The 13568-nt window shown below is 38.5% G+C and overlaps 1 protein-coding gene across 4 annotated transcripts in view; it reads left to right on the top strand.

Annotated features, from left to right (window-relative positions):
• KLHL2 (kelch like family member 2) overlaps positions 1-10047 on the top strand; it is a 130892-nt gene extending 120845 nt beyond the window's left edge. For all 4 annotated transcript variants that reach the window (XM_010595597.2, XM_064273597.1, XM_010595600.3 and 1 more), the window contains 2 exons: positions 3001-3144; positions 4331-10047. In XM_010595597.2, coding sequence (XP_010593899.1) covers positions 3001-3144; positions 4331-4359 — 173 coding nt within the window. In that variant the 3' untranslated portion in view covers positions 4360-10047. The remainder of the gene's footprint in view (positions 1-3000; positions 3145-4330) is intronic.
• The last annotated feature ends 3521 nt before the right edge of the window (positions 10048-13568 follow it).

Here is a 13568-nt window from a genome sequence, read left to right as displayed (position 1 = left end):
TCTCAGCTGTAGGTAGGTCAGAACCATACTAGGACCTACAAATAATTGGCCGTAAGTGGAATAAGTGCGTGACTCCAGTACGTATTGAGTCAAGAAAGCAAAGGAATTTGTGCGTGTATATTCAAGTCGATTCCGACTCACAGCGACCCTATAGGACAGGGTAGAACTGTGTGTGTATATATCCCTGAATTAAGAAACTCATTTACAACTTCAGCCTCATTAGTATTTTCCCAAAGATTGGAGTAATCTTATTTTTTTTTCTATGTATGTTCTAATCTTATCAAATCAAAATTAGCTTATCTCTTCTAACAAGGAGAACGCAAAAAACCCAGTGCTGTCGACTCGATTCCGACTCATAGCGACCCTATAGGACAGAGTAGAACTGCCCCATAGAGTTTCCAAGGAGCACCTGGAGGATTCAAACTGCTGACCCTTTGGTTAGCAGCTGTAGCACTTAAACACTACACCACCAGGGTTTCCAACCAGGAGAATAAGGAGATAATTTGTGTATGTGGAGCTATTGTTGTCTTGCTCTTTGAAAATATTGTGGGGAAGGGTGTTATTTAGGAAGGAACTTTCCCTAAGTCTCCATCGAAAAGTTATTTAATACTTTGATTGGAACAACAGTTAACTTTTTATTTAGGTAATCATCACGAAAGGAAGAAAATAAGAAAGCATGCTCTGTAGTTTGTTTTTTTCCTCAATAGACTTAGTATTTATATTTTTATGTAAATAATGGAATTTGAATAATTCACTTCTGTAATTTAAAACATACAGTATAATCCTATCCTGAACACCTTATTTTTGCTTTATTTATGTAAACTCATAAAAGAGTATTTTAAAAGTAAAACAAGCTTCAGGTAAGATCTATCCAGCTCTTCCTTTTTAATATCTTAGGATGAGGACCTCACACAAGTACATAAATTGGGAAGAAAAGGGGCAAAGCTGGCAAGGAGAGGAGGCTATGTGTTCAGCTTTGATTGGGGAAAGTGACCAGGTCCATATAAAGTTGAAATAGCAAGGAATCTACAGAATTTTGCAAAGGTGTGATAAACTGTGACATCAAATGTGTAGGAAAAATGAAGTAAATTTGGACTAGCTTATAATGCTTAGCACATCTATAACGGGTACTCAACATGTGTCTGATTGTGATGAACTAAACTGAGCTAAACACTATTTGCAGGAAGGTGCATCCTTTGGCAGAGTGATTTGGCTTTTTCCTCTTGCCTAAAAGGAATCCGGAGGTTATCAAGTGATTCGTAAATTTGAAGCCTTTTGAATATATATGTCATGCATTCAAAAGGATGTGCGGACTGCCTTCTTCCTTTGCAGTGGGACACTCTTACGTATGAGCCGCTAGTAGATCTAACTGGGAATGTCTTTTAGGATAACATAGTCCCCCTGCCAAAAAAAAAAAAAACCATTGCCACCTAGTCAATTTTGACCCAGAGTGATCCCATGTGATAGCATAGAACGGCCCAGTGGAGTTTCTAAGGCTGTAATCTTCACGAAACTAGACTGCCATGTTTTTCCTGTGGAGGAGCTGGTGGGTTCAAACTGACCTTTTGGTTAGCAGCCAAGTGCTTAACCACTGCGCCACCGGGGCTTATCTCCAAGCAGTTGTGTTTCGTCTGCCAGTGGGTTAAGATCAAGGCTTACATACACATATAAGCAACTACTTTGGGGAGGTGGTGTGGCAGCAATATCGAGCTCTTTTTTTTCCCAAGTATTTGAACTACTTTAAAGTGATAGGAGTTTGCTTCTTGTGAAGCGACTAGAATGTTGATTTCTTCACAGATTAAATTTGAGTAACATGGAGAAGATCCGCCCCATTTGCACAGAAGAGAGTGTTATTGCTAGTACACTTTTAAATGCTATGTAGAGGTTTAGGCTCATTACTTTGTTAGTATGTTAAAAATCTACAAGCAACTGTGAATTATGTTAGCATATCGTCTGTGGATTTATCTAAAAACCAGCGTGTGGACGGTATTCTTCTGGACTCTTTGAAGCCCTCCAGTTACCTGCTCATAATAATGCTAAACCTACTTTTAGAATATTAAGTATGATGTAAACAAAATTAAATTGAAATAAGCAACTTTTGAAAAATGTCTACCTTTTCACTCACCAGTTTTCTAAAAATTTATGTAAAGAAAATAGTTGGATAAGTAAGCAAGGAAGTCTGCAGGGTGATCCTGTTCATTGCAACATCATTGATGAGAGAAAAAAAAAATAGAAAATAAATGTCCTTCAGTAAATATGATTGAATAAATTACTGTATTATCATACATTCAGTCATTAAAAATGATACAGATCTATATTTATTAACTTGGAGAGATGTCTCTGATACATTGGTGCAGGTGGGTGGGTAATAAAATAACGAGCAGAGTGAGCCACCTTGAATTGAAAAAAGAAGGATCAGAGTATATATACATAGAAAAAGAAGAAAAAAGTAGAGACGAAAATTTTAATGGAAGCTATTCTCAGTTGTATTGAATTACAGGTGATCTTTTTTTTCTTTATACTTTTCTAGACATTTGGAATTTTTATGAGAAATGAGTTATTTCTAGTATTCTAATAAATAGTATTGTTCCCCCCTTTTAAGGGAGATAAAATAGTTAACCATTCAGTATAATAATTAAAATTAAGAATAATTTTTACCTCCTGCTAGTAAATTCTTTTAGGGTTCCCACAAAGCTGACTTTGGAAAAATTACAAAACTTGTATAAAGTGAGGATGAAAATAATTCTAATCTATAAAATACGGTTATCACGAAGATTAAGTGAAATTATACTTACATAAAGCAATTATTGCTTAACAGATGCATGGTAGGAACTTAGAAGTGGTATTGGGCTTCCATGTATAAAAGGAAGTCTTTACATATTCACCATCTTCTTGCCTTTTTTCATGCTGATAAGTGCCTCTGGATCACTCACCAAACATGTGCAGCGTATTTATATTCGTTAAAGTAATTGTTTTCTCTCTGTGATTTTTTTTTTAAAGGAGTTTGTGCAGTTAATGGTCTGTTATATGTAGTTGGAGGGGATGATGGCTCCTGTAACTTGGCATCAGTGGAGTATTATAACCCAACAACTGATAAATGGACAGTCGTGTCATCTTGTATGAGCACAGGCAGAAGCTATGCAGGTAATACTTGTCTAATTTTCTTACAGTCTTCCAGTGTACCACAAAAAAGATTACGTCATTATGACTTTTATATTATGAAAATTTTTCTACTGGAAGAAGAAAGTCTTTTCTGAACATTTGTTTTATTCTTAAAATAATTAACATCAGATTTATATATCCCAAAATTAAGCACCAGTATCATTTGTCACTCTACAGTCATTTGTGTTCAAAATCCCAAATCTTTGTAATGCAAAATCATAGTGTAAAGTAAAATATGGCCAAAATCTGCTTGCAGTGGAGTGGAACTTACTATGTGGCAAGGCTTTAATTATTCAGAGGGCCGTGAAATGTGACCCCTTCGACAACCCCATGGCAGGGCTCCATGAGGCCGTGTTAGAGTGAGGCTACGGGATAACTTCTTTCTTAAGCACAGCACTGGTTGAATAATGTCACGTCTGGTCCATTCCCTTAGTAACAGAAATGATGGTACTCTTCAATACACATAAAAACTGGATTGTTGTGAAAAATTAGACATTAATGACGAGTCTTTAAAATCATATGCTGCTTGTTTATTATTTATGTTGCATTAAAAATTAGGATGTTTTAGTGACAAAATTGATGTAATAGTGGAGGGGAAAAAAATTATACTATTTAACCATCACTGTTGTTTATGCATCTTCCAAAACACCACCCAGTAGAAGAGCTGTATATAGTAGGATCCCAGAATAGCAAGGCTCAATATTAGGTGAATTTTTTTAACAGCTTTACTGAGGTATAACTGACATAGAATAAACAGCGTATGTTTAAAGCATGCAATCTGATTAATTTTGACGTATCTATATATCTCTGAAACCATCACCGCGATCAAAATAATGAACATATCCATCACCCCAAAAGTTTCCTTGTACCCCTTTGAGTGTTAGATGAATTTTGGTATTTCCTGAATAAAACTATTTTCCCTAGATTGTAACTACAGAGGGCAAAAGACTACTTCTGGATGAAATAGTAGTCCTGCTCCATAACAAAACAGATTCCGCTGTCATTTCGATGAAAATGATAGTCCTATGAAGGTTAAATAAAGAGATTTTGAAACATTGTGGTTTGTTCAGTTCCTGTTGCTTTAGTAATAACAAAGAATTCAGTATTTTCTGGGAGATACAGAATGCTGCCTATGACTTGTGTTTTATTTTTTCATTTCTTTGTTCAGGGGTCACAGTTATTGATAAACCATTATGAGCCTGAAGGACATTTTCAGCGTATTCATACAGGAGAAAGAGTCTTCAGCAAGTATTTCAGAAGTGACTGAGAATCTAGCACTTCTCCACTTGTAGCTGCACTTTAAGTCTCAGCAGAGGATAAGATCGTCTGCCTTTATAGGCCTCGGATACTGAAGATTATTTTTGGTAGAAGCACCGTGTAGGCTTTTTCTGCAATGAGCAGCAGCTGACTGAATTTTAATAAGAAACCTGGACTGCAGCACTGACTCTGTAGTCTTTAGACAACAGTTGCTTCCTAAAGACTGGTTCTTACCAACCTTGAATGACTGTGGACTATTTTGTGAAGGAGAATAAAGTAATGTGTGTTCTTGTAAAATTAAATTTTATCTTTATTCCTGCTCCTGAAAACCTGTATACCCAAGAACCGAAAATCTTGGGACAGGTGTTAAAATCTATGTAAGTATACAAACTAATTGAGGGATAAAACTGTCTGCTTTTATAAAACATATTTGATTACATGAGTATCATAAATTGTGTGCATATAGTGTGTGTCTATATGCTTTCCTTTAAGTATGTTTGAAAAGATGTTTGAAACTTGATTATACTGTTAATAATTGGCACAGTACTTGAATTATGCCAGTACTACATTGTAAAACAGAGTTGTATTTTTTGATATTTAACAATGCTTAACACTTTAAAATGCCACTTCTAAGGAATGAACATGGTGTAACACACTTGAATATGTGTGATGCCAAACTTTTTAGAATAAAATATAAATTATGCTTATTTATTATTTTGTTTAATCTTGGTCATGTTTTGGTGTGTATTTTTAATTTTTTTTTCTTCAAAGTGACACATTGGCATGAACATTACTTCAGGTTTTTGATAAATATATGAATGTGTGGAGTTCAGTTAATTTGCATGGTTTTAAGAATTTTTTCTGTGTGTACAAATTTAGCTGGTATTAAAGAAGAGAGAACTTTCTGAGTAGCCATGTGCATTGATCAGATGTAATTTCCCTGAGATCTTCAATTAATTCTCACTTTTAAAATGACCAGAACATGTCTTTCTTGAATTATCTTTGAATAAAAATTTGTATATTATTTGTTTCACAAACTTCTTGATTTTTATCTTTTTAATTTGCTGTCAAGAAAGTTACCTGGTTAGTTTTTCTGTTCTTTTGTAATATTTGTGTTTCCAGCTTCACAAATCTATAGTTTTAATTTGTTACTGAAGGAACCTTTAAAATAAGGCTGTTAAATCAATAATTGAAATCACTGAAAATTTTTCTTTGAGAAAGGGGTTGAGGAAAAGTCTCCCAAGGGTCGATGAAACTCAAAGATTTTGTATTCCTTGGTCCGTAATATGGTTTGGCAGGACACCAAGAAAGATAAAACAGATAGCAATGAACTAAAAAGAAAGTCATAGAAAAAAATATCTACTCTATGCTGAGAGATAAATTTTGGTACCAGGTAAAGAGATCAAGGAAATATGGGAGAAAGAGGAGCGGGGTGAAGAGTCGATGTTCAGGACACAGAAAAGGCAGGATGTGATGGGGTATTCCAACTGTTCATCAGAAGAGGAATTTAAAAGGTTAAACACAGAACTGTACTTAATACTTAGTTCAACTTTCTGTTGTAAGTGGAAATACAAAGAATTTAATCAAAAAAGTGTTACCATGTGTGGCAGACACATGAGGCAGTTAGATGAATGAGTAAGGTCACCGTGAACCTTAACAAGAGGGACAACTCCCTCAAGAGGGTACTTCCCTAAGGAGCTGCTAGATGATTAAAACAAGTAAAAGAGCCAATTTGAGCAAAGGTGTGGAGGAAACACCAGCAGAAACTTCAAAGGACCTTCACCCTCAAATGGGGCACTTGTGCGAATCTGCACAATTTCTTTAATTGAAAGATGAAGTTAGTATATTATTAAACCCTCTGAACCCCTGTACACAGTAGTTTAGTGTTGAGAGACGGCGTGGCGTGAGATGAGGCTAGATAGGGATAAAAGTGGGTCAACTCTTGCCCGACCCGATCTCAGAGCTCACTGTTCTCACTGTCCAGCACAGTGACAGCAGCAACTGGAAGGTCTCTAGGCCCATGTGCTGGGTTAGGCCAGTGCCTTAACACCCACAGTGGAGCATGTTTAAGGGCTTTGAGGTCAGTGCTGTCACCTCCCAAATGTTGACATAGTTTTAGAAAAAAATAAGACTTTTAACAGCCCAGTTACATGGGTACTGGAAACCATGGTGAGGAGAAGAGTGCTGTGTAATTGGCGTGAGAGCCTCCAGTCTGGTGAATGCCAGTGGGAGGTGAGGGGGCACTGCTGTTTAATTGGTATGAATCTCCAGTCAGGTGAGTTTGGGTGGTAGATGAGGGAAGGGCTGTGATGTAATTGGTGTGAGAGAAATTCCAGTCAGTTGAATGCATGTGGGAGGTGAGAGGGGGACTGCTGGGTAGTTGGTGTGAGAGATCCTTCAGTCAGGTGAGTGTGGGATGACTGCTGTGTTCTTGGTATGAGAGGCTCTTGGTATGAGAGGCTGCCCAATCAGATGAGTGTGGGTGGCACATGATGGGGGGACTGCTGTGAAATTGGTGTGAGAGTTTCCTGTCAGGTGAATGCAGGTGGGAGGTGAGAGGGTGGAGAACAGCTGTGTAATTGGTGTGAAACAGTCTCCAGTCAGGTTAGTATGGGTGAGAGGCAAAGGACGGGGTGGACTGTTGTGTAATTGGTATGAAAGAGTCTCCAATCAGGTTAGTACAGGTGAGAGGTAGAGGGAGGGGGAACTGCTATGTAATTGGTGTGAGATATTCCCCAGTCAGGTTAGTGTGGGTAAGGGGGGCAGATGATAGATGGGAAAGAAATGGATGAAAAGAGCTAAAATGCTTAAGTAATGGAACTGGATCCTTTAAGAGTTTACAATCATCAGGAGAAGGGATATATTAGAAGGTAGTCACAGCACAGTGTGATAGAATCATGAAAGTTTTACAAAAACAAGCACTTCAGGGAAGATAAGGTCATTTTTCTATTTGCATTGGGGGGAGTGGGGTCGAGAAGGACCTCTGAGAGAAGGTTGCTGAAGGATGAATAAGAGTTGGGTCGAAGGACATGACCAGTGAGGGAAAGCTGTTTTCATTGTCAGAGATAGCTAAAGCAGCAGGAACAATGAGTGGTCAGATATTGTGAGAATATGAAGTGCAGAGTGACAAGTGGTGGGAAGTCTGGCAAGACCTTTTGTGCGTCCTGGAGGAGCTTAGTATTTAGGGGAAATGCCCCCACAGCTGTTTAGATAGATTCTGGCCTTTCTTCCTAGAGATAAGGTTTGAGAAATGCAAGGCAACTTCTGCAGATGAGGGAACTTGTGCAATCTGGACTTCATTGTTCTTCTTGTTAGGTGCTATTGAGTTGATTCCTACTCGTAGCGACCCTATACACAACAGAATGAAACAGTAGCTGGTCCAGTACCATTCTCACAATCATTGCTATGTTTGAGGCTATCTCACTGAGGGTCTTCCTCTCTTTCATTGAGCCTCTACCAAGCGTGATGGCTTTCTCCGGGTACTGGTCCCTCCTGATAATACGTCCAAAGTACCTGGGACAAAGTCTTGCCATCCTTAATTATAAGGAGCATTGTGTTTATCCTTCTTTCAAGACAGATTTGTTCATGCTTCTGGCAGTCCATGGTATTTTTGGTATTGTGGCGCAGCACCATAATTCAGTCATAAATTATTGGGTCTTATTCACTGTCAAGTTTTTGTGTGCACATGACGCAATTGAAAATGCCATAACTTGGATCAGGCACACCTTAGTTTTTGTGGCTCTTAAGGTTGTGTGTCATCTTGGCTGGGCCACGATTCTCAGTATTTGGCTGTTACAATGTAGTTTGTCAGCCCTTAAAGGATATGGTCACTTCCATGATAAAATTTGATATAACGTAATCACCTCCATGATGGAATCTGCTGTGCGTAGCCAATCAGGTGAATGGGAGTTTTCTTGTAATGTGGCCTGCATCAAGTATAAGTGGACTTTCTGGCAAGGCTCGTGGGCTTTTGCTCACTTGATTCTGCAGCTGGCTCCTGTTCCTCTAACCTCCGGTTCCTGGGACTTGGGCTAGCAGCTTATCTCCATTTTGCCTGCTAATATTGGGATTCATCTATCTTTGCAGCCTGTGAGCCAGAGCCCTGCTGTCTGACTTGCCGATCTTGAGTTTTCCAGCCTCTGAGGCTACGTGGGCTACACGAGTCAGGAAAAGCCTTCGACCTGACCCCTACACTTGGGACGTTCCAGCCTCTAAACTGCGTGAACCACTTCTTTGATACAAATCTCTCTCTCTATGTATATATTTATATGCTTTACTGGTTTTGCTTCTCTGGAAAACACAACCTAAGACAGCCTTCAAAGTGACATCTTTGCTTTTTAACACTTTAAAGAGGTCCTTTGAAGCAGATTTGCTCAATGCAATACATAGTTTAATTTCATGGGTGCTGCTTCCATGGGCGTTGATTGTGGATCCACATAAATGAAATCCTTGACAACTTCAGTATTTTCTCTGTTTATCTTGATGTTGCTTATTGGTCCAGTTGTGACAATTTCCATTTTCTTTATGTTGAGGTGTATTCCAAACTGAGGACTGTAATCTTTGATCTACACCAATAAGTGCTTTAAGTGCTCTTCGCTTTCTGCAAGCAAGGTTGTGTCAACTGTATATAGAAGACTGTTTGTGAGTCTTCCTCCAATCCTGATGCCACGTTCTTCTTCATATAGTCCACTTTCACGGATTATTTGCTCAGCATACAGATGAACAAATATGGTGAAAGGTTAAAACTCTCACATGCACACTTCTTGATTTTAAACCACACAACATCTCCTTGTTCTGTGTGAATGACTGCTCTTGTCTAATTATAGGTTCCCCATGAACACAATTCAGTGTTCTGGAATTCTCATTCTTCAAGATCTTATCCATAATTTTTTATGATCCCCATAATTGAATGCCTTTGCTTAGTGAACAAAATACAGGTAAACATCTTTCTGGTATCCTCTGCTTTCATCCAAGATCCTAAGATAAAATGCCAAAGCACAGACACTGGCTGACATACACAGAGAATCCACGAATAAGTAAATTTCTTATTTCTGAGAATCTGCTTAGCCAGAGTAGACTGTCCAGAGTTCTTCGATAGCTTCCAATGTATCAGGTTGCACACGAAAGAGAAAACAAAAAGAAAATTCAAAGACTTTTTTTCCCTCTCTTCTGCTTTCCTTTTTAATTCCAATTTTTAACTTTGTTCAGTTGGCAACACTGTATCCCCTTTCTCCCTTGTTTATGGAGAGCAAACTTCTGCATGTTAATTCAACCAGATGTCTCTAAGTTGAATGAGAGTTCGAAGGCTTCTAATGGAGGAAGCAGAGATGGAGGGGTCATTCTTTGAACATCTCAGAACATTGTACCTGAGTTGACGAGGTAGATGACTAAAGAAGGCAGAAAGTATTTGGACAGGGGTTGAGAGGAGCAGCTGCTGAAACTTTTGGACATGTTGAGTTTGATACGCCTCTGAACTATTGAATTAGAGATGGCCCGTAGAGTTTTGGGTAATCAGAATCTGGAGTTTAGTAGAGAGGGTTGAAATAGAAATGGAGAGACATCAGCATATTTTTAAAACAGGAAAGTGGTTAAGATCACTCAAGGAAATCTGGAATAGTTAGAAGGAGGTACGGAAGGCACAGATGAGAAACTTTCCAGCCTCAATCCTCCAGTTTTCTCAAAATCTGTACCACAGACATACAGAATCAGAAAGTGCTGTATCCTTTCTCATTTCCTGGTTGAGTCTTTGAACCTACTGTCCCTCTACCTGAAACATTTACCCTAACCCTCCCACCCCAAACCCTATTTTACCTCTCTCTTATCTGGTTACCTCTCCTTGCTTCAGGTCTCAATTTTGCTTGCATCCTCTAGTAACGTCTTCCTAGTCCTCTGTGTTCTCATTAAAAAAAAAAAAAAAGAAACCATACCTACTGCCTTTGAGTCACTTCCGACTTACAGCACCCCTGTAGAACAGAGTAGAAGCACCTGGTGGATTTGAGCTGCAGACCTTTTGGTCAGCAGTCACGCTCTTAACTACTGTGCCACCAAGGCTCCTGTGTTCTCATCCCAGATACCCAGTGCCCTCGAGTCGATTCCGACTCATAGCGACCCTATATGATGGAGTAGAACTGCCCCATAGAGTTTCCAAGGAGCGCCTGGCGGATTCAAACTGCCGACTCTTTGGTTAGCAGCCGTAGTACCCTATAAATCCCCCTGTAGTGTTTTTTATCACATGCTTTTAGTTTGGTTATTTCTTTGTATTCTTCACTAGATTTATTATTTTGTGAAGGCAGGAGCGAAGGTAGCAGCCAGCACAGTGGCTGCACACACTAAGAACAAATTAAATATTTGTCATAGTGGATACATGTGAATCTCAAGAACCAAGGGAGGAGAATATTTCCAGAAGAGAAGAATAAAATGTTGAGAAATTTTTCGGTCTTTCATGATTTTAGTAAAAGTAAATAGAGTACGGTGGTGAGAATAGAAATTAGATTGCAGTTGCTAGAGGATAAGTGGAAAATGAGGCAATGAAGACATCCAATGTAGAATAGTCTTTCAGGAGGCTTAAATAAACTAAAAGCTTTATTACCCTCTGTTATGGATTTGGAAACCCTGGTGGCATAGTGGTTTAGAGCTACGGCTGCTAACCAAAAGGTTGGTAGTTCAAATTCACCAGGCGCTCCTTGAAAACTCTATGGGACAGTTATACTCTGTCCTAATGGGCCTTTATGAGTCGGAATCAACAGCAGTGGGTTTGTTTGTTTGCTTTTTTTTGTTATGGATTGAATTGTGTCTGCTACCAATATGTGTTGCAAATCTTAACCTCTATGCCTGTGGTTATAATCCCATTGAGGAATGGGTTGTCTTTGTGACATTAACGAGACAAGATTAATAGAGGATACATCTTAAATCAGTCTCTTTGGACGTATAACAGCAAGCAAAAGAAACAGAGACAGGGAAAGAGACATGCCAAGCCACATGAAGACTGACCAGGAGCAGAAGCTCAAGGGAGCAAGGACCTTCCTCCAGGGCTGTCAGAGAAGGAAAGTCTTCCCCTGGGGCCGGCACACTGAATTCAGACTTCTAGCCCCCTAAACCATGAGACAATAAACTTATGTTTGTGAAAGCCACCTACTTGTATTTCTGTCATAGCGTCTCTAGATAACTAGACACCCTCTTACTGTAATATTTACTGCATGCTTATTTATTATTACAGTGTAGCATAATGGATGAGAGCATGGGCAGCCTCACTTATCATTTGCATAATTTTGGGTGAGTTGCTTAGTCTTGACTACACCCCAGTTTTGCATCTATAAAATGGGGGTAATAAAAGTGCCTCCTACCTCATGAAGGTGTGATAAGGGTTAAAGTTGTTAATATAGAGAGAAAATGTAAGTACTCTTAGAACACATTTCCTCTCATATACAAAGTGCTCAGTATTGTTACCTTCTTGTAGCCACTATGTGCCAGGTACTATGTTAAGCATGTCTCACACATTATCTCATGGACTCATTGGAAGAATTATTGTTATGTACATTTTGCAGATGATATAACTGAGGCTCAGAGAGGCAACATAACTTGGTCAATGTCACACAGCTAGTAAGTGGTATTGGTTCAGCATTGCCAAATTTGATAATGACTTCACCAAAACTGAGGATTGGGAAAGTTGTTTTATTTTGCAATTTAGAGGATCATTGAAGATATCTTGGTGTGGTGGGGAGTTCGATTGCATGTGGATGAGTGAGTTACGTGGTTGGGAGTTATACAGTCAGAGGCTTTGTAGATTTCTCCTTTGAGAAAGAAGCTGATTGGTTCAAAGAAATGGGATAGTGGCTGGGGGAAGAGGTAATTGAGGTTAGGGAAGCTTTTCTCAAGAAAGGAAGACTTGAGTGTGTTCTTAGACTTGAAGGGAGAGACTTGTGAAGAGGGAAAGATGAAAGAGAAAGAATAAGTGATGGACAATATCTTGATGACATAAGGTAAGATACGGGAGGACTGGTCAATCTTAGAGGAGAGGACAAAAGAGCAAAGCAGATTTTTGACGTGGAGTAGCATGTGACAGAAAACTATAGACTCCATGTTTTAAGTCGCTTGACAAAGAGTAGGACAGAAGAGTAATGATGCAAAGTCAATCCAGACACCTGAAGAAGTGGGCTAAGCTTCCCAGATGAGGGGTCATTGGGGAGGGTGCATTTTAAGCACTGCTAATGACTTTGCTGAGGCTTTAAAATATTTTTTTTAGAGTGGTCCATCATAATTCGTAAATTAGATAATTGCAGTGAACATTTTTAGAAAAGTGACATTATTTTTTTTGTATTTGGTGACTCTTAAGTTTATTCAATAAGTCACTAAACGTGCTCGTTAAGAAAAATTAAAATGGTACAGAAGGTATAAAATGGAAAGTAAAAATTTTTCTCCCTAACCCTTCCCCTACACACAGGTGCACACACACACATACACAGACTCACGTACACACACCTTTTAATCTCTTTTGTTAGCAGTTGCCACTCTAAATTGTTCCTCTATGCCCTTCCATACATTTTCCATTTGTGTGTGTGTCAGTACATAAACACATGTAAGTGCATAAATAAAATACATATCCTTTTCACAAAAACTAAGTGGAGCTGTTGCTATACATATTATTCAGCAGCCTGCTATTTTACTTAACACTGTGTCTTAGACATCTTTATACATAGAACATACATTTTCTTCATTCTGTTAAATGGTTATATAAGTGTGTGTGGATGGACTTCCCCTAATTTAACTCCTTTCTTGTTGATAGGCTTGCTTATTTACGATTTGGTTTTCTTTTTTTTTTTTTCCAATTTTAAGCAGTGCTTCCTTTCATCTTAGCATGCTTCTTTGTAAACTAGAGAGAAAATTGCAGGGTCAAAGAGTATATTCATAATTGTGAATTTTTTCCTCCAACGTTACATAATTTATACTCCCACCAACAATATATGATGAAGCCTGTTTTCCCCCATGCTTACCAATTGGGTATTGGCCACTTTTAAACTTTTAAAGATTTGTTACTCAGGTTACTTTTTTGGATGCATTTTCTTGTATAAAGTTGAATTTCTTACTTTTTAGTGACAATTTGCATTGATTGTTCTGTGAAATACCTGTGAATGACCTTTGTTGTGTTTTGC

The sequence above is a fragment of the Loxodonta africana genome, chromosome 21 (genome assembly GCF_030014295.1).
Source record: "Loxodonta africana isolate mLoxAfr1 chromosome 21, mLoxAfr1.hap2, whole genome shotgun sequence".
Taxonomy (NCBI): Eukaryota; Metazoa; Chordata; class Mammalia; order Proboscidea; family Elephantidae; genus Loxodonta; species Loxodonta africana.
This window is presented reverse-complemented; position numbering and strand designations above follow the sequence as displayed.